Source organism: Haemaphysalis longicornis, unplaced genomic scaffold, assembly GCF_048455015.1.
Source record: "Haemaphysalis longicornis isolate Haplotype H1 unplaced genomic scaffold, Haemaphysalis longicornis Haplotype H1 scaffold_12, whole genome shotgun sequence".
Classification (NCBI taxonomy): domain Eukaryota; kingdom Metazoa; phylum Arthropoda; class Arachnida; order Ixodida; family Ixodidae; genus Haemaphysalis; species Haemaphysalis longicornis.
The window spans coordinates 786,081-807,966 of record NW_027526225.1 but is presented as its reverse complement, the minus strand read 5'-3'; the positions used below and the strand labels follow the sequence as shown (position 1 = coordinate 807,966).

The window sequence follows — 21,886 nt, the reverse complement described above, 5'->3', positions numbered from 1 at the left end:
GCGTAAATATAAAAATATTAAAAAAGAATAAAATTATTTCAGGATATACAAAATCTAACACAATGCTTTGTTTCTTCATTGAAAAAGTTTGATGCGGCTAGGTGTAACTGGTTTTTTGTTTTGTGTGTGATCTCTTTGGCACTAGGGCCATGGCTACGTCATCGCCCAGGTACACGCCGGGCTCTTGTCTCGGCGAAAACTTGATCCGTTTCTGCGCTGGTGGCAGGAGATCACCACCATAGGTAGTTAACACCCTAGCGAATAAATATAAACCAGCCAGAACATAGTTCGAGCGCACATACCTACTCCAGAGCCAATTGAAACCGAAACCAACACCCACCTTTGAGCGCGATTTGATGTTCCAGGCTGATCAACACCCGAATCCTCACTCAAGCTGAAATCCGATCTCTAAAGCCGCATTTCGACTCTTCACTGCCACTCTATACGTTAAAATCCACAGTAGAAGGCGAAGATATGCGAGCCGGGACGAGGCGGATTTCTTATCGCGCCCGCACGAGTATGACGCCATGTTTATTTACATTCGAAACCACTGCCCGTCAGAATAAAATATCTGACGCGTTGCCGCCTGGCGATAAATAAAGAAACTTCACAAAAGAGAAAACTCCAGTTTTCAAACTATCTCCTAGATGTCGCTAGGTGTTCCATCGAGCGAAAATTCGTATTCTGCAGGCTCGCGAAACCATCGATCATATGTGATCGATGGCCTATGGAGCGGTCCCGAAAGAGTTAACGAGGTTAACGAGGTTCTGCTGTATACGGGTGCAAGCACCAACATAAACTGGGATGCCGCCTTTGGCAGTCACTTCACCGCCGGCTGCTGCACACACCGTCAGGTCAGGAGCTAAGCTCTCTTCGTCACCATCCTCGTCATTTGATCGTCAGCATCAAATCAAAAGCCATGCTGGCCATGGAGTGAGACGAAGTGACAACCAATGGACTACAAGGGGGAGAGAGTGGATTCTGAGAAACGGGTCTAGTAGAAGGGGAAGGCTGATAACATGATGGAGGGATGGAGTAAGAGAATTCGGGGTCAAAGAATGGACTCTAGCTGTACAGGACAGGAAGCATTGCAGGTCAGTGGGAGAGGTTGTCGCCCTTAGTGGACTTACTGGGCTGTTGATGGTTATGATGATGATGATGGTGATCAAATCCCCTTTAATTATCATCAGCTGAGGAACTGTACACACCACACGGGCTCGGCAAGGGCTTGGACACTGCATTCACTTCGCAGCCAGTTCGTGCAGTAAAACCAACACTAATGACTTTCAACCACCGAGGTTCAGCGTCTCATCCGTGACAATACACTAAAAGGAAATCTGGCGCTGCAATCGTGTGCCGTCGGGGGCGTCGCCACGGCAGATATAAACGTTCCTACGTTACTTGGGTTGGCTTGCCACACGGCTTCGTTCTGCTCCTGACGCCAAAATCAACAAAAAAGGATAATTTTTTTGTTTCTAGTTCATCTGGCATGAAGTCTATAAAAATCCCCTGACAAACAAATGTTTCTGAGCTTCACTTTTCACTCCGTACCTCCTTAAGGATTCTCCAACTGTGGCTCACTTCCCTTGGTTGATTTTTAGGGCCGAATTTTAGAGCGTTCTGCCTTGACTGTTCCCTTACAATTTTTCTTAAAAGTGCTTCCTTAAAAATTTACAAAAGGGAAGCCAGCCTGCCGCATTCGTTTTCACTCAAAATGGAACATGCCGCAGTTGTGATAGGACAGGCATTAGCACGTCATTGTTGACATATAAGGAAGCACTTTTACATCAAGAAAGGCTCCTCTCAATGTGGTTTTCATACTTGGCAAGATTCCTAAACATTATGTTGGTGAGATAAAACGTTTTGTTATTCCTTATATTCGGACTGTTAATACTGCCAAAGAGAACCTGTTCAGCGTATGTGCTTATGCGGGCCTTACTTGATACATACACGAGTACCTTCCAGAGCGTGTGAGAGTAAGCACGTTTCATTGCGAGTGTGGCTCGTCGCCTACATTTCTTGCCTACATCTTTGCACGAGTTTTGGGTGGGGCCCCCTCTGTTTGCAAGTGCAATGTTTGGTGATCAGCTTGTTGTCATGTGAGCGTTTGGAATTTATTTTGTTTTTGTGCGGTGTGGAGCTCGTCTTTTACAGGTTTCGTGTTTGAGTTTTACATTCAAGTGTCTTTTGTCGACGAGTGGTTCATTTCTCTTCCGTATGGGGTTATCGCAGGATGCGTTTGGAGGAAGGCTTCCACTTTGCACACTCGAGCTCGGGAATCCTCAACATGGCGCTGGAAGTTGAGATGAAGGTAGGTTCGCTCCAAATATATATATTCTTTATTTTTGTAAATTTGCGTAGCACCTCTCGGTGCCTTTTCTGCAATTCCGTATCTCGGTTCCCGTGTAGCACGCAGCACGTGGCAAGTAAGTATTGACTGAAGAGCGTTTGCTTTCTTTTTTTTTTTACCAGGTATGTATGTATGTTGGTAATTGCTAAGTTTAAAGTTCATTTTCCCGCCCCTTTTTTTCCCCAGAACACAGTGATGACGGACTTCTCGGAGCTGGCGATTCTTCCCTGCGTGGTTCAGTACATGCTGTTCCCGCCTCACTCAAACACTTCCATACGGGAAAGGTGAGTGTTATGATTGCCACTCACTGATGGCTAGCTGTGCAGAGAGGCTGATTTCGTTTTAGTTTAGGCTATTTTTTCGGTTGGGTTCTTCGGGTATAATTATTATTTTGAGAAGCTCTCGGGCCTCTTCATAGTGTGTTCACATAGTGTGTTCATTTCATTGAGCAACGTAACGAAAAACGTGCAGAAATTTTGAGGGTTTTTTCCCCCTCCAAAAGCACTTGTTTAGCGTCCAGTTCAAGTTGTGCTGGAAGCCTTGCTCCTTTTGCGCCATGTCCTCGTAACCATCCTTCAGCCAATCAAGGCTCTTTTGAGGTGGACTTTTTTAAAACGAACACGACTTTAAATTGCACCTCTGGTAGGGTCGAATTGGATTGTTTTTGAGTTGCAGTTCAGTTGAACAGTGGTACAATACTAAAAGCAGGGTTCACACAGGTCCTTGGAAACCTTGAAAACCCTTCAATTCAGAAGTGTCATTTTTAAGGCCTGGAAAGCCCTGGAATATTTAAATGGTCCTTGAATAACCTTGATTTTTATGGAGAGAATCAATGGCCCTGTCTTTTCACAAGAATTTAAAGCATTTGTCATGGATTTTAGGTGTTAACAAATCGAAAGAAACGTTGTGACAATCGAGCTTCCGTGTATTGCTTGAAATTTCCAAACGTTTTGTGGATTTTCATTATTACGAGGCAACATTGGGAGCAGGCTTTTCTCAATCCAATTCATGTCACAATACAATCCAGTGAAAGCCAGCTTCTGTTCTATATCTTCATTTTCCAGGTCTGTGGATGTTTGCTAATTGCATGTTTGCTGTGCCTCATACGCTCCATGTGTGTTTGCTTTTACGTGCAAATGGTGGACGTGTACATAGTTCGTCCTGCCTTACAGCAGCACTTGCTGATTCAGTTTCAACTGATACTCTTGCTGAGAAAGCAGGAGGTGCAGGCAACCTTAACGAAGTTTTGAAATCAAACAGCCTGAGCAAAACAGAAACCTCTAAATACCAACCATGAAATAAAAAATAAAGCTGGGGGAGCATTCATGCACCTGTTAGTGGCTATCTAAATGTGCAATATTGTGCTTAGGTGTTATGCAATAAAAGACTGTTGCATTGTGTTGAAAAAGCTATAAATAATCCCAGATAAAACATTAAATAGGGACCTTGAAAATGTGTTTTCTGGTCCTTGAAAGTCCTTGAAAACCCTTGAATTTTTGCTTTTGAAGCCTGTGCGAACCCTGTAAAAGCATTCAATAGCTGTACGGTGCTTCTCTGAGCCGTGTTAACGGCAGAAGCTATTTACATACTAAAGCTAAGTTCTGAACAGCCCGGCCATTTTTTTGAGGGAATTTGTTGAGGCTGCTTGAGGTGTCACTAAGTTTTCATGCTGACAGTTCTGCTGAAACGGAGCAAAAAAAAAAAAAAAAAAATGTTTGACCTTGTTTTATGTGGTGAAGTTGAGACTAGCACGAGTGGGGTTGTGACCATCGGTGGTTCTTGGTTTACCATGGGTACAGTTGTGTTAGATGTGATCACGCATGTAGGTACAGTTTGGCAAAGACATTCTCACAGCGTGGTATTTGTTCCAAGTTTGAGTTTAAAATGTAAGTATACAGAAGCAATCAGAGCAGCTGAATCAAGCAACGGAGATGCGGCTTCCTTTTTTTTTTTTTTTTTTGTTGGCCTTGCGCTCTTTCCTCGGCCATTCATTTACTTGGGAGGCTTTCATAGGCCATGTGTTCTCCAAGGGCGATTTGGTGACGGAAGTGTAGCTGCTCGATATTAGTGCAGAACTTGCGATGAACATCATACGGGTACTGTGGAGGTACCTTTCATGCTGCACTGTGCTTTGAAGTCAGGCCCTTCTGCCTTAATTGATTGTAACCCAGAAGTTGACGTTGGAGTATCGAATTGTGGAAGTGAGGCCATGTTTGGGACATCTTAATGCGTTGCTCCAAACGAATCCTGGGTACCGCTGATGGCTAGCTGTGCAGAGAGGCTGATTTCGTTTTAGTTTAAGCTTTTTTTTCGGGTGGGTCCTTCGGGTATAATTATTATTTTGAGAAGCTCTCGGGCCTCTCCATAGTGTGCTCATTTCATTGAGCAACATAACAAAAAATGAAAAGATGTTTGGGGATTAGTTTTCCCAACAGAATTTTGAGATAGTAAAGAATTAATTCTTCCCTCTAAAGGTGAAGGCATCTTTTCCCCACTGAGGTTTCATCTGTACTGTTTCTTTTTTTTTTGTTACGGTTGTTGTACTAGGGTAGCATTTAGGCATGTTTGTTAGATGCCATAGGTAGCATCCAGTTCTCGCACTGTTTATACTTTCCTCGTTATGTATTGCCCCTCCTGCATGGGCCAGCATCTTCACACCTGCTGTATGAATAAATGAATGATGACATGATTGAGATTGTGTGCCCAATGGTACCTAGCCTCGTGCCATCAACCTTCCATGATTCTTCCCTGATAACCGGTGCTCTCCAACTGGCTGCTACATTGAGTCCTGATCAACAGCGTGTGTGCACAGACGCTTGTGACGACGACTTCCGGTTCCCCTTCTGTGCAGTCTGTCGGACGACGAGGACAACGAGATGGAGACAGCCGAAGCGGACGGGGAGCTGCAGCTCGTCACGGAGTGCTGGGTGGAGCCTCAGTGCGGCGTTGTCGTCAACAGCCCCGTCTCGAGCTCATACCTCGATGGGAAGCAGTACGCCGAGATCCCCAAAGCTGTGAGTGCCCCCTCTCCTGCTTTCTCTCTCTTTTTTTAGAGTGAGAGCTCTACTACGCTACATCTTTCAAGGTCATTCATCGTGTCGCAATGACCTTCAGATGGCAGCACACAAGCTGTGTCCTTCTTCCTCATCGCCTCGCTTGCTATTGCTCAGATGGTTCAGCACTGAACCGTCTGGGTTGTTCAGCGCTGGTCCAACGCTGAATACTTAGATGGTTCAGCACTGGCTCAGCACTGAACCAGTGCTGAATCCTCTGAATATTCAGTGGTGAATTAGTGCGGAACCGTTTGAATATTCAGCGCTGGACCGTTGTCTCAAAACGGTTACCTGGAAATTGCGAAAAAGCGACGCTTCTAGAAAAGACCATAATACATGCATCGATCATGAAGAAGGAGCACAGTAGTATACCTTTATCTCGTAGACCAATTATCCGTGTAGCCTGTTTTCAATAGCGAGGCACGCATGCAGGCAACCATGTGAGTGCGCCGTCGCTGGTTACGTCGGGCTCCGCGGGATGGCGGCACTTGTCCGTACTAAGTGCATGATACGGGTTGGACATTCCAAGCTCTAGCCCGCCGAACGCAAAGTAATGCCTCGACTCCAACGTGAGTGCGATTAACGGCAACTCTGTTGACACCACCGTTGAGAATGAAGTTGAAACCGAGTGGACGGCGCACACCGGTGTTATTTATTTTTTTCGGTGTGCGGACGCAGTGGAACAAGTTGCGCCATGTCCGTGGCGCTTCGGCCATGTCCGTCGCCATTTCGGTGTTGCCAAGCGAAGAAATTGACGGTTAAACTTTTCAATGAATACCGTATTTACACAATTGTAAGACGACCCTTTTTTTCAAATTTGACAATCCAATGTTGGGGGGTCGTCTTAGAATCGAAATCGAACCATGTACCGCTTGCAACGACAAGAGAGACAAGAAATCAGGGGTGCTTCGAGGTGTGAACGGCTTTGCACGCTCATTTCCATGGGTACGGTAACCATTTCATGCATTCTGGCGTCAATAAAAATGATGCACCTTTTGTAAGTTGGACCTAGAGCGACTAACCTCCCACTATCGCGTTCGGAAGTGTACTAAGCAACGTGATATGGTAGTGGCTACGTTTGCACCGTGCACTGAATAAAGGGATTCGCTAATACTCATTTTGTTTATTAGAGACCACGACGATAAAGCCGGTCGTGTTAGAGACGAACAAAATGCTTCATGAAAGCGAGTAACGTGCTCACGGAAATTGCGAGCGGCTGCTTCCGTCAGCCGCCATGTTGTTTTAATCACGATCGCGCGTGGCTGCTGCCGGTTGCTTCGATTGTCATCTCGAATAGTTTCCCTCTCAACCCAAAGCGCATAGTTTTCCGCGTGCTTATACAAAAGCTTTTCTTTTTTTAGCATCTACTGCGCGCATTACGAGTGCCTTTATGACGAGCGCACGGCTCTTGAGGGAGCACCGATAATCGATGGAAGAGCCGCCGTAGGGGGGTATTGGTAGTTGACGGAAGAGCTTCTCTTTGTGATACAATTTTCTAAGCGGGCGCGTCGCCGCGTGCTCGAACTTACGCCAAGCGGGCGTGTGAGGAGAGCCTCCCTGGCTACTGTGCGCGGGTGGGTCCTCTCCGCATGGGCGGCCGTACCACGCGATGCCGTGGTGCGGTCGCTCGCGAAGTGTGGGCTCACACTTGGCGACGACGTGCTGTGGGACTGCAGCAGCAATGACGGCAGCAGCACCAGCGAGGACGACTCCAGCGACGATGAGTAATCCTCCGCAACCACGTGAATAAATTTCCCTTGTGTAAAATGCGCACGTTTCTTTTTTTCTTTTCTTTTTCTTTTTTTTTGAGATGCGATTTTGGGGGGGTCGTCTTACATTCGAGTCGTCTTACAATCGTGTAAATACGGTACCACCTATACATTTAGATAGTTCGTACATGCGTTTGCTTAGTGCGGGAAAAATTATCGCACGGGCTCGTTCTCAGTTTGCGATTTGGGTCTTTGAAGGATTGGCAATCACTTGGACACACTTGCAGCGAAGGATGGCCGCACTTTTGCCGCAGATTTGACGTACGAAAGCTTTTGCATTTCTCCCAACTTTCTTTAGGAAGGCATGGTAAAAAGTGTTTTGTTGACTTGCTCAGAACAACATGCTTACTGACATGCGTGCAGGGTCTTGCATCTCTTACCTCGGCCACCACTAGACGCCGAGATAAGGTTTTCCCACTGTGCACACGCATTCTTTTTAAGGGGATTTAGTGTTACGCTGAAAAATCCTGACGCACAGGGAACGTATTTTCTATGTGTGGATGTGATGTTTATTCTGCTGCTCAGCGCTCCATAAATAGCTGACACAAACTGAGCTCAGTAGACTCTGGAACAGCCTTCACACAGAGATCATGCCTATTTTTTTTTTCTTTTTTTAGTTTGTGGCAGTTATTGGCAGCAGTATCTTCCCGCCTGTCATGCACTGCTGCTGCTGTCATAGCGTGAACAGGCAGTAGCGGTCCAGTAAAGTGGACAGCTTCAGTGGGTAACGGGAAATCTCGATTGATTAAAAAAAATACTCTGTGGTGCACACGGCAAGTGTCTTGAAGAGTTTTAAAAAAAAGGGGCAAGGTTGGAAGGCACTCGCCATTGCATCAGAACGTTCGTCATTTTCCCCGGCCCAGAGAATACAAAAAATTTACCCAACATGAGAAAAGTAACTGTTAGGAGGGGGTGTTGGCGAGGTTGGAAGAATGGTGGTTGGTCTTTTACACAGCTGTTGCACGTTGCTTGTGATAGGTGGGGCTGGGAAAATGGTTTATTTGACACAGGTTGCGAGATCTGTCAGTGAAGCATGCGTTCAGGTATTTGTTTGACGGCTGCTACTGAGAGCAATTGTCACAGTATTAAAAAGAAATCATGACGACGATGGTTGAGTGCGAAGCTTTGTCGTGGTGGATTCTTTGGTTGGCCAATCCTGATTGATCTGATTGTAGGGTTTAACGCGCCGACGCAACGCAGGCGATGAGGCGCGCCGTAGTGGAGGGCTCCGGATTAATTTTGACCACCTGGGGATCTTTAACGTGCGCCGAAATCTCGTACCCACGGGCGTTTTTGCTTTTCGCCTCCATCAGAAAAGCGGCCGCCGCGGCCGGGAAACGAATGGTTGGCCAATCCCTCGTTGCGAGTACGTGCTACTTTTTACGTGCGCACCTCTTTTCTAGAATACCCACAGCAACTCTCCGGTGTGCACTCTGTAGGCCATAGGCCTACAGAGTGCAGGCCTACAGAGTGCCCATCGTCACTCCATAGGCCTAACGTTTGGGTTTGGGGTGGAGGACGCGAATGGACACATGCTGCTTGGCGTTCAGTGAGCACTTTCTGAGTGGGTGCTGGTTTGAGGTGCTAAACTCCAAGATGTGACGTTAGGCCTAACGTTAGGCCTAATGCAGAGCAACACCATTCTCGTTCTACGTTAGCCGGTGGGTAACGGCTGTCGATGTTCACCTCACGACATGATGTTAGGGCTATATACGGCGCTTCGCGCGCCTGCCTCACTTCGTTCCTCTGCCTCACTTCGTTCCTCTGCTGTGCATCGACCTTTAGCAGAGGGGGCGTAACGGAGCTGTTGCCAAACTTTGCAGGAAAGTGTTTAAATTTGGCTACACTTCATTCACAGTCATCGTCATCGCCAGATAAAGTTGGCTTTCCTGCAGGGCGTATTCGCATTACAGATGCCATCAGTGAGAACGCTATGGCTTCGCTTTGATAATGCATCAGTAGATGCCTGCATTAAGTGTGCGGACATTCTCGCGGCAGAAAGCACTTCATGGGATGTGCGCACTAGTTCAGCATGCTTGCTGGTCTTCAGAACATTCCTAACTTTATTCTTTTGTGCAATTCACGTGATTGTTTAGTGCAGTTCACATACACATTCAGTAGCAGGTCGTTGGCTGTTTCATAAAAGCCCTCATCTTTAGACAGCGCCTAGTTACTCACCGTTTTCTTTCGACTTCCTGACCACGTGCTAGCGGTTCTATTAAATTATGCCTCTCGAGACTGGGAGTGCCACACTAAAATTTCATGAAAAATGTGTTCTCTAAAACGAGTTTGGGCTGCTTGAGCACCAGATATATCGTGCTTTGAGCGCCTGCAGTTGGCTGGTGCAAACTTATGCACTGGCTTTCTTTGCTGGCAGCGACAGGCATTTTGACAATCCACTGGTAAGGTGCTGTGTAGAGCAAGGAAAAGGTGCTCGTGGAGCCCCTTTTATCTCATTGGTATTTGGCCAACTCTACTGACTTCTGAGAAGCTGAGTGATTCAACACCCTCGAGATGAGAACGTTTTCCTCAAATCTTCGGCTTCCCGATCAATTGGTGCACAAAGTTTATTGCTTTGGTAAACTTGTAATGTTCCTTTTTTTTTTTTCTATATGCTGCGCCGTAAAAATGATGAATTTGTCTCGCTTCAAACTCATAAACACTGAGATTAGGCTTTCTGGGCAAGAATAGTGCCAGTTTGGGTCGCAACTCTTCTTAGTGTTTATATCATCAGGCTTGGAATGCTCTTCAAGGAACACACATTTGAGATTCTTGTGCTTGCAATTAGGCGAGATCCACAGTGCAGGTGTCTTTTTAGATCAAATTTGTGCGTTTGTAGCAGGAAAGGGATTTGGGAACGAGTACAAAGCAGGGATGATGCACCCTGTCCTCAAAGCATTATGGCGAGGGTAGCAGCAGTAGAGCTTCTATGACGATTGTAGGCTTCAATGCACCAAAGCTGCACCTGGCCTATCAGGCACGCCGGGGTGGTGGGCTCACGGGAGTTTTCGATTTTCGCCAGCAGTATAGCTTTTACACACTTGTTTTATGCCATAAAAAAAACTTGCAGACCCTTTTAAACATGCCTTTTATTTTTCTATGCTCTAGTTACTTAAGCATGCAGGAGAATTTGTAAATTTTGGTTGTATGTTTATAAATTGTTTGATAGTTACTTAAAATAAAAAAATGTTCACCTTTATTTGCAACTATTTGAAAAAACCTGTCACTCACTTTGTATTTGCTTTGAAGCCCGATTTTTTTTTCTTTCAGATAGGCAAAACGTGATATAGAGTGAAAGCCGGTTAATTCAGATCTCTATGGATTAAAAAAAAAATGTACGAATTATCTGAATGTCAAATTATCGAATGAACGACAACAACAGCACATTTACAATTCATTTATTTGTACCTTTAGTTTGCGAAGAAGTCAGCGATGCTAGCTTGTCTTTTGGCGGATAGCTGGGCGGGGAGAAGTAGTTTTCGAACATGCAACAATCGTGCAGAGTGCGAGTATTGCATGAAACATCGTAGCAGAATTCCTCCCGAACAGCGAGATCATTCACAGCTTCTAAAACAGCTGGGCGATGCCTGTTGTTTAGTGACCACGATGTATGTTCGCATTCTTCCCAATGTTAGGGAGAGATAGTGGGTAGGAGAAGGACGGCGTGTTGTGGCTAATGTTTCGAGCAAGCAGAGGGAGTAGGGGCGCCGCATTATCCGAATTTCCGAATTAGTGAGGGCCAAAATAACGAGGTTTTACGGTACTAGGTGCTTTTTTAGTGCACTGCAATTTTCACCCCGGCTGAACCTGTTGGCAGTCTCGGCTTAGTGTGCAAGAAAAGTGACCGTGCTTCAAAGCATCAGCGTCAAAAGCAGGTGGAGGCAAAAAAAAAAACGGGTAGAACTAACTGGCATTGTGGCAGCCACCGAAACTACTTGGATGTGCAACTTGTCTTGGGGAAAAAAATAAAAAAAAGTCATCGGAAAAAGTGATCAAGAGGACCCTACTCCCAATCCCTCCTTGGCTTAAACGTACCGTATTTTGGCGCGTATAACCCGCCCCTGCATATAATCCACACCCCCACTTTCAGCCCGCCGAAAAAAAAAAAAAAATCCTCGCGTATTGCTTGTAAATTTGAAGCAGAAAAGGCTGCACAAAAGCTACTGCTCAAGCAACACATCACATACTATGTAAACAGAAAAAGCATATATTTAGCAAGTAGAATCCACTGGCTGCAAGGCGAAAGTCACAATTCACTCGGTGTCGCCGCTGTCGCTAGAGCTATCACTTGAGCCGCAGTCCTCACTGTTGTGCACAAGGTCATCTTCACGGCACAACGCGCATTGTTCTGAAGCTGCACTAAAGAAAAAACCCCGCGTATTATCCGCACCCCTACTTTGCCACTGAAATTTTCGCATTTTTTGGTGCGGGTTATACGCGTAAAGATACGGTACCTTACTGACTGCTGGACTATTTGAAGAGCGCCTTGTAAACAGGCAAAAGAGGCAACAGGCTTGACTGCATGATTAGTCCAAAACTAGTACAGTCAAAACCCGATTTAATGAAACCCGGTTTAACGAAAGTCCCGATTTAATGAAGACATATCCCAATGCCCCCTTGGGCGCCCATAGACCTCAATGCGTTCACTAACTCGAAATAATGCAACCATTATCGTTATCTGTCCCGGCTTAATGAACCTTTTCTAAAGAAATGCAGCTCAAAAAGTGTTAATCTTTGGTCTATTTAGAGAACCCCCTCAAAATTGATTCATGGTGTGCCAAAGATAACAGCGCTGAGCACATTTGTCCCCCTTTAAAGAAAACGGGAGTTGTAACGCAAGCAAAGATCACCGGCTTCTTTGGTGGTAAATAAACTTGTAGTCCCCCGAGTGCCTTTCTTGTCCAGGTGACAATTTTCGTGGTCTCTTTTCACGCACGTCGGCCGCAATTTTATTTTCAGAGCATTTATGCTTCACAAATACAACACCGCATAAGGATGCTGGACGCTGCTACAGCAAGTAACCAACTTTACCGAATGAAGTGACCAAGAAATGCCTAACTTGATTTACCGAAGTTCTCCATATAACGAAATAATTCGTGACTCCCATCAACTTCGTAAAGTTGAGTTTTGACTGTATTTTAGTAGCACTACGTGCCGATGGCTGGCCAGTTTTTTGGTCATTGATACCAGCCAAGAACTTTCTCTGATGTTTTGTACTTGCACTTGCACGGAAACTGTGACGGTTCAAGAGAGTAAGGTGTACTCCGTGATACGTTCTAAAGAGGGGACTTGGCTTTGGCTCTTGTGTTTCTTGAATGACTTTGACGGAAATTTATGGAGACGCTGCCAAAGACCACGAAACAAATTGACCGAAGTATCAGATCTATATCTTGCAGACATCTGTTGCAAATCCCATGGAGTGCTCGCAGAGTTTATAAAATAGGATAGCCGGTTGAGTCATCTTTGAATGCAGGCCTGAATGTCTTTTCTAGGTGGGGGCATCCTTTGGTGTTTTTTTTTTCCTAACGTGAAACATGATCATCATGTAGTTGCAAAGTACGTGCTAGGTGTACAGATGGATAACACTTGTGAATTGTAAAATACAGTCAAACGCAGTTATAGTGAACTTGCAAAAAAGAACATCTATCAGTTCGATATAGGGGATAATTCGATATAAGTAAGGTCAGGAATCGGACGTCATAAAAGCACATATCATTTATAAAAAAATCTTATTGAGGAAACTGCTTGAATAACCTCACTGCCCGAGACAATACGCACTTCTGCACATTGTCTAAAGAGCTGCAGCTGCTGATGCCACAACCTTTCATGTTCGCGAAGAAGTGTTGGACTAGTACGAGTGCATCTTACAGTGCAAGTGCACTGTAAGTGCACTCGCACTGTACAAAGTGTTCTCAAGTGCACAAAGTGCACTCGAGTGCACAAAGTGTTCTCGGGAATCTCATGCCTCACGGGGACGTCCTAATTCCCGCAAAGTTTGTCTCGATTTACGATCGCCAGCTTCATGGCAAAAGGAGGAATTGGCCACTTCATGCTAGCTAGAGCCACTGTATAGGCATTTATTTAGCAACACTAGCACTAGCCACACAGCTGCACTTCAGAAAAAGCCCACAAAGCGTGAACGACACAAACACAACGAACGAAAAGATAAAAGGCACGGCGGGCGGGCTGGGATCATTTTTTAACGGCGAAGCTGTTTAGCAAATCATTGTTTTGCATGTCCGCAGTTAAAAAAACCAAGAAAATGCTGAGCGCTCGTGTGTGTGTGTGCCTCGCAGCAACTGCCTAGCGTCCCCGGTGCCTGTTTGTCAAGCCAAGCATACCCACTGAAATTGGCCAAAATTGGGCAAACAAATCTCTAGCGTTCGCCGTAATCGTGGCAACACCTGCTATGAACGAGAAAGACGCGTCATGGCGCGCGCCCCTCCAAGGTGATGTCCTATGATTATCCCTTCCGCAAAAATGAAGGAAGCTCATGTTATAGCGGCAGTGATGGAGTAAAGGTCGTTGTGGCAGCGAAGGCGAAGCAAATTGGCTGCAATCGTGGACTTAAACCGTCGCGATGGTCGTGAGGGTTGCGTACAGCTTCACTAACTTCAAGTCTTGAGCATTAGTGTGAGCTTCCTTCATTTTTGCAAGGGGTGGGTGTCGACAGCTCGCCCTACAGGCACGCCTACACGGCATGATGGCATAGTCACGACAGGGACAGCGAGGTCAAGGAGGGGAAAGAACCACCCGCTGCTCATGAGCGGCCGAAGTAAGCCACTTTGAGAGGTGTGCTGGTGGAATTTCTCCTTCGCCCCGAGGGAAAGCCAACTTGAGCGGGGGGGGGGGGGGCACTTCTGCAGCATTTCACGTTCCATATATCGGTTGTTGCTGGTATTTTTGTTTTGTATATGCGTACGTTTTATAATATTCTTATTATAAGTGTACCGAAATAGTTCGATATACCGTATTTACTCGTGTAATGATCACACTTAAAAAAAAAAAATTGATGTAAATTTATGGGTGTGGTCATTACGCGGGGCAAAGATCTTTCAAAACATGTTTGAGGACAGAAAACGCAAGCAAGTTGTGCGTAAAAAGTTTTATGATAGTTATCATGGACGAAATGAAAATAAAAACAATAAAAACTCCGTACACCGCCGCCGGCAGCTTTGCAAAGTGACGCGAAATGCCGTGTTTTCATGAATTACCGAGCGTGCCGTGCGGTACGAGTGTGCTACGAGGTGACAAGAGTGCGACCAATAAGTGGCTGCCACTGTTACAGTGCGGGACATCAAAACAGACATGGCGGCCCACTCAGCAACATGAGCATGTTTTTTTCTTTGTATTAGGAGTATATTATCTGCACTTAGTTTCTTCCTCATCAATATTGAACACACGCTTGCCGATATCGGTAACATTGACAAGTCTGCCGCAATAACGTATCCATGTCCTCTTCAAAAGGGAAGGAAAAGAAGGTACGCATGACCATCATCAACTAGACTTTGCACACATACGACGCATTGCTGTGGTTAGTTCAAGGTGCGTTCATTGCGCGGAAAATAAAAAAAAACTCGAACTTCGACGACATACTTAAGGGTTGCGATCATTATTCAAGTGCGATCATTATGCGAGTAAATACGCTAAAGGATGATTCAATGTAAGCGGGTTCGATATAGTTGGATTCGACTGTAGCAAAGTTGGAAACGTAATCTGATCACCTCCTTGCAGATCAAGTTTTTTTTTACGAAACAGACGTATAAAAAAATATGCAGCGGTGTTGTCGCATAGTGAGCTTCACATCGCAAACAGAGAACATGAAGAACCGTTTTGCCAAAATAACTTACAAAGTTGCACGGTGTTTCATCTACATTGAAGAGCAGCGAAGCCATGGTTTTCAGTGTTCATTTCAATGTGACGTCACGTGGGCGTTCGACCTCTGCTTTTACTTTTTGTGTGTGTGCAAATGCTGTTCTTTTTGGTGCACGTGGTTTAGGCCTAACACCGGTGGAGGGGCAGAAAGTCGATGTATGCAGGGAAAGGAAAAATTTGCTCTTCGAGACCACCTTACCGACCGACTGTCTCCACTGCAGTCAAGAGTACGTGTTCTTCCCCCTGGAGAACTGACTGTATTATAGGGCAAGGATTCTCGAGAACGTTTCGCATTTTAAAACGACGACATAGGGTCTACAGAAATAGGATGTTGCATTTTGAAGGCAGTGAGAAAGAAAAGGGTGGGGCACAAAGGCGGACCTTGCAAGTCGAGGCTGCCCACCAAGTCCGAATCGGACAGAAGATGAATCGGGAATTCGAAGAGTTCCGATTATCAATGGGAGTCGGTTAGGGCCAGCGGTGCTTCAGAGTGCGCTTACTTTAGTGGGGCACTGATGCAATGTAGCCGCTTCTTCTCTCTCCTCGTACCGGCCGAATGTACTCTTTTCCTTCGCCCTTTTTTTGGTTTGTTTCCTGATCACGTGCTCACTTGCTGAGCCCGGCGTAAGCGTTTTATCAAAAACTTGTGCTTTGCGTGCGACATCGCTCAAGTCCTTCTGGGAAAACACTCGTGTGGGCACCCTGCGAAAGCTCTCTTATCTCCGGATTGTTCTCGTGTGATAGTCGCGTGCGGGGCCAGGCCAAGAAACGGCATCGGCCGCCTTTTGTCGGCTGGTCGTCGCGCTGCTTTTTTTCTCTCTTTTTTTAGGGGCTCGTTCGATGATTCCCGTACCTTTGCACCTAGTGGTCTCGAGAGGGTGGTCGAGGGGTCAAGACGAAGGTTCGAGATGGCGTCGATGGCCGTCAAGAAAAAAGAAATCGGGCTAACTGAAGGAGGCATGCTTGGTTGCGTAGCTCCGCAAATCAATTGGTTGATGTTGCCACAATTCGACAAAGCTCTTTGGTCAGTGGTAATCGTAGAATGAAGACTGCAAGTGAAGGCAAAAGTGTACAAAACGCCACAAGAATGGTGGTGCTTTATGGGCTGTAAAAGATGCCAGAAAAGGGAGTCGTGACGCACTTTTACCAGAGCCCTGCCGTCCAGAGCGCTTATTTTATTATTCAAGTTAAGAGCGATCAGTGGGTGGACTAGACAATCTCGGAATTAGATTGCGTTCTCTAAGGCAGATTTTCTTTTGGGAGAAAGTATATAAGTGAGACGCAGAACACACTTTTTATCAGTTCTTGGCTGTACAGTGGCACGTGACCTCAGGGAATGGAAACTGGTTAAGTTGAATTGTTCGCGTGATAGAAGTGGCCGGCATTTCAAGTGCCACAACATTTAAAGCGATTTAACGAGTTACAGACATGTACGAGGTCCTTCTTGATTTACGAAGCAACGCTTGAAACGAATACAGTGACACTAGGCAGATACGCTGATTTCGCGAAATTTAGCGGAGCGGAGGAACGGAGCGGAGGAACACTGAAAAAGGCAGTTGCACAGCAATATATTTGTATGTTCCAAATTGTGTTACAAAGCAAAGTAGAAGGATATGCACGGAAACAAGCAGTTCTTGCTCACCAATTTACTCAGGTGCTAAGATTTCCAGTCACTGTTCTTGAACAAGTCTTGTTAAGTAGCCTCACAGACGTACAAACATTGGAGCAGCATAAGAGGTAATTGAAGATACCCATTGTGTCTGCTCAAAGCACTTTTAAATTGGTCATATTTTGTCAGATTTTTTTTTTCTTCGAATTGCGGTTATTGCGGTTTATTTAGGGTACGGGTGGTTGAGCTCAGATGCTCTCTGACTGATCATCGTAGTTTTGTTGCATCTATAAGTGAGCAGTTGTTGAGATGTGAGAGTGAGGGTCACATTAAATGAACTGAAGTTGTAAGGTGGAAAACCAGGCTAGTTGGTACAGTCCAGTGTTATCCTCCCCTTTGTCCCATTATTTGTGCGCTGTGAAGATGAGCGGGTCACATTAAAGCTCTGTTGCAATACTTTGAGCCTTTCCCTCGTGGTAGATGAATGGAGGAGAAGTTTCGCAAAGGGCAAGAATGTTGGCGCCTCTTGCAAGTCTTGTCTTCCTTAGCGTTCAATCCTTAAGCGGTGAATGTGGCCACTTCTTGGCCTTGGCCTTCATGCCTACAAAAGCAGCGAGACTGGATTGTCTAGTGGCTCATCAGTACTATCTGGCACTAGTCAATATACAAATGCGGGAGGGCAGACAAGGAGCTATCCTGGGGCGTATGAGGAACAATCCTGAGTGATTGGAAAAAACTGCGCATGGACTCGGAAGCAAGAGATAGGACCTGTGTACATTGTTCTGGCTGCCCCTTTGTTTGAGGGCAGTTACAGGAACCAACAGACAAACATAGCAGCAGCGGTAGCCGATTACGCATTGACATTCACCTCTCCACCCGGACAAGTCGCGTCTTGGCAATACCGGCGAAAGTTGCTTCGCGATTCTTGAGCACCGTTTAGTTTCCCTTAGTGCGATACGCATTAGTGAATATGCAGTGTGCCTCCGAGTTGTTTGTTGCTGTCAATGTGAAACTGATTTCGTATTTTATGTCTTCTTTGCAAAGTTTAGCCTTGTTTTACTTTTGCTGACACAGCGTTGTCGTTCGAAACTTTCTCTAGCTAAGGAAGCACGGCAGGGCTGCTCCACCAGAGAATTCTCGTTCACGTTCGCACAGAAGTCTCCGCATCTCTGGTGATTCAAAGTCGCCCCTAATAAAAGATGCGGCGGCAGGCTTGTGTGATTCAAAATCGTGATTGGGCAGCTGGCCAGTGTGGCTTGGTCGGAAACAGGGAATGGGCCATAGATCAAGCCATAGATCAAGCCATAGATCAAGCCATAGATCAAGCCATAGATCAAGCCATAGATCAAGCTGTAGATCAAGCCGCAGATGAAGTGATGTTGTAGATGAAATAACAGCAGACGACAGATGCTGGTGGTGCGACCCAGCCGTGAGAACGGAAAGCTGGTACGAGATAAAACGTGTTCGGAAGTGGCCTCCTTTGCTGCAGTCGTGCGAGTGGGCCGGTTTCATCGGTTACACTGTTGAGCGACTTCCATGCGTGCGTTTTCTGTGATCTACCTTGTCTAGAAACCTTATGTTGCGTCAAGCTGATCTTCTTACTAGTCGTAATAGACAAAAGTGATTATAAATGGAAAGCGCATTTGTTACAGTTCATTTCGACACTGAAAGCAATGCCGCTCCAGTGAATCACTTTCAGACGTAAGCGAGTTCCTAAAAGTAATATCCAGATAAGCAAAATCGTATGAAACACGCATGTGCTGGCAGAGGGATCCATTGTGCTGCAGAGGACACGGGCCGACTCGCGCGGCAGCAGCAAAAAACATTCTCGAACGCACGTTTTATCTCGTCGCAGTTTTCCGTTTTCGCGACTGGGCCGCACCACCAATATCTGTCGTCTGCCGTTATTTTGTTTCAGCCTAGGCTGTCCATTACTGGACATACACCTAGGCAGACCATTTTACAGAAGTTAAAGCTGCAGCATAACTCGCTGCCCGCAATAGTGATGCTGGCGGATCCGATTTAATAAGGTTTACTATTTGAAATTAGTGTCGTTTATTCAACATGTTGTTAGAAAATGTCGGCAGATGCGTTAATAAAAACACTGAAAACGAGCTCCACAAATACATTTCCTCCATTAAAAATTTGTGAGGTCCAAAATTGTAATGCAAAGAGTGTATAGGAGAGGCGATGCCCGTACTCAGGCCTTTGCCATTTTCAGTGTTAATGAGCAACTGCTGCTGACTGATCCTGTGAATGAACTGAACAGCTGACTGTTTTCCTGACTAGTGTTCATGATCAGGCTATTATTAGCATGCTTCGTACGATGCTAGTCACTGTATGTTTTTGCCATGTGAGAAATCGTCGGCATGCTTTTTTTTTTTTTAGTATCATGCTGTTACTATCAATCGCTGATAAAAATTGCACAACAGCTAAATGATGCGAAGTGGAAAAGCTGTGGTCTAAACTTGTTGCGGTTATCATTTCTGTTATTGTTGAATTTAATTTTATTTTCAAGGATTGTACAGGATAGATAGATAAGTGGCGAAAACACAGTACCACAGGCATAACTTCCAGTGATAATAAAGAGTAATAAATCAGGGAGCGTGAGCTTAGTCACTAAAAAGAAGAGGCAGGAAAAGAATCACTCAGCGCAGAAAGAGAAGAAAAAAAAAAATGCTTGGAAGCTCACACTAACGCGAGAGACTTGAAAGGAAGCTGTACGCAACCTTCACGACCATCATGACGGTTTAAGTCCACGGTTGCAGCCGATTTGTTTCTTTTTCGCTGCCACAACAACCTTTACTCCATCATTGCTGCTTGCTATAAGGGTGAGCTTCCTTTATTTTTTTGGAAGTGGTAATTATTGGACATCACCTTGGAGGGGGGTGCGATATGACGTGTCTTTCTCGTCCCGAGCAAGTATTGTCATGATTACGGCAAACACTGGAGATTTTTTTTTGGCCACTCTTGCGCAATCTTGATTGATTGATTGTGGGGTTTAACGCGCCGACGCAACGCAGGCGATGAGGCGCGCCGTAGTGGAGGGCTCCGGATTAATTTTGACCACCTGGGGATCTTTATCGTGCGCCGAAATCTCGTACACACGGGCATTTTTGCTTTTCGCCTCCATCAGAAAAGCGGCCGCCGCGGCCGGGAATCGAACCCGCGACCTCGTGCTCAGCAGCGCAACGCCTTAGCCACTGAGCCACCGCGGCGGGTCTTGCGCAATCTTCCTCAGTAGGTATACTTGGCTTGAAGAACGTGCGCCAGGGATGCTGGACGGTCACGACGAGGCGCGCACACACGAGCGCTTGGCATTTTCTTGGTTTTCATAACTGCGGAGAATATAAAATGGGATTTGCTAACCAGCTTTGCTATTGAATGGAGATAAAATACTTGTATGTGAACCAGAGAGAAAGAACACTACATCAATTGTAGGTATGGTCAAGCATAGCAACGTCAAAGTCTAATCTCAGGAAGATGGGATATCAGTACAGTATTACTAGCACACACAAAAAAAAAAACCCGCCAAATTACACCCAAAATTTCGTTTTAGGGGCCAGTCATTAACAAATTTTCACACTACTGGCTCTTTGTCAGTGCTGATTGGTCAGCAAAAACTTGCATTTCATCTGGAGATCTGCTTTTCTAATCTATGCGTCTCACTGTTGTTTCTCCCGAGCCTTTTCTGTGAAGTGTGGACCTTTTTCGAGGGCCTGTTTATCAGCTCGTTGCGAGGCGCAAGCTCCCTGAATTGCATTACACTAGCGCGATGGCAACGTCGATAGGTATCTCCCGTTCTCCGGCTTTATTTGATGATTTGACCGCAGAAACAGGGCCTGCTTGCGCAAACACAGCTGTTGCATTTGTTGGACAGGGGCCTGTGGTTTTGTCCATCCACTTGACCGGCCTGTTTAGCCTTAATCTTTCCATTTTGCGGGGGAAGCAACTGAGATCGATAACGGTCTTACGAGCGCCCGTGTCTTTGCACGGCCGATAGATCGCAGCTTTTGTTTTCTCGATGTTAGTGGGAAAGTGGAAGGAAACGGCGCAAATTAACAATCTGACGGAGGACTGAATTCTAGTTTCAGCTGCCGTATCTGAGGCGCCCAGTGGAGCTGTAATCTCATGACCTGCAAAGCGCTGTATTATGAAACTCGTCACCAGTATTGAAAATTTGAGAATATTTGTTTTGGTGGGGGTCAGAAGCATTGAAGGAATGATGCCTTCGAGGAAAAGGTGTCCCTTAAGGTGTGGTGCTAGCTGCACTCTTTTCCTTTTTTTGTTGAGCTCAATTGTTGAGAAAGCATAATTGGCGAAAGTGTTCACGTTGCTGCATGGAGCCTTGGTATACAGTTTGTCTTTGCCTGCCGTGGGAAACATTTTTTAACTATAGACATCTGACTTAGCTATCGAGTCTAAGGCTGGTAGCTTTTGCATACCCAAGCACTTGTGCCGATGGATGTGTCAACCTGCTCATATTTGCTGCTAAAGCACTAGTATGCCTGCATTTGTATTGTGTGCTCACTGTACAGCGCTCTGGGGTTGATCTCAGCCTCGTATTAATTGTGTAAGCATTTCTAAGCGACGTCAACGAGGAAACTTGTCTGTCCGTCTTGGTTAATAAAAGGCCCTCATACTTAGGTAAAGACTGCTTTCGTTGCTTTTGAAAAAATTGTCTTCCTTGCAAGGCATCTATATATAGCAGTGAAGCTCACCATCAAGGAGCTCTGTGTATAGAGATACGTAGGGTGTGACGAAGGTACTTAGCAAAAGGCGGGCCTTCATTGTTCGACTATAGGCTTCTAATACTTCCACTGGAAAATTGTCTCCCCTGTAGGGCATTTGCTTATGGTAGTGGGGCCGATAATAAAGTGGCTTTTCTTTTTGTATTATATTGTATTTTTTTGTATTTTGTATTGTATTTTGTATTTGCTTTTCTGCATTCTTTTTGTATTATCCAACAATGCCCACTTGAGAGCTTCTGCTTTTAACTTTGTCAACCAGATTATCCTGTACTTTAGGGTTACAGCTCGTGGTAGTGTCTTCTTCGTTTTATGTTAATGTTTTATGTTAACGTTTTATGTCTACATTTTATCCGTAGGTTAGTCATGTTACGACTTAGTAAGGTAGTGGATGCGAGGGTTGAGATAAAGTGGGCTTGATACTAGGATGAGGCTGAGAACTAAGCTTTCCAGTTCCAGATAGTATTTTTCTTGCCAGTCCT

General features: G+C 45.5%; 1 protein-coding gene across 1 annotated transcript in view; it reads left to right on the top strand.

The window, feature by feature from the left end:
* Positions 1 to 21,886, top strand: part of LOC144162245 (KICSTOR complex protein SZT2-like) — a gene marked incomplete at its 3' end in the record, with an annotated part of 187,230 nt that overhangs the window by 50,410 nt on the left and 114,934 nt on the right. The window contains 3 exon segments of the mRNA XM_077692705.1: positions 2,233 to 2,311; positions 2,537 to 2,634; positions 5,202 to 5,364. Of these exon segments, the coding sequence (XP_077548831.1) occupies positions 2,233 to 2,311; positions 2,537 to 2,634; positions 5,202 to 5,364 (340 nt within the window).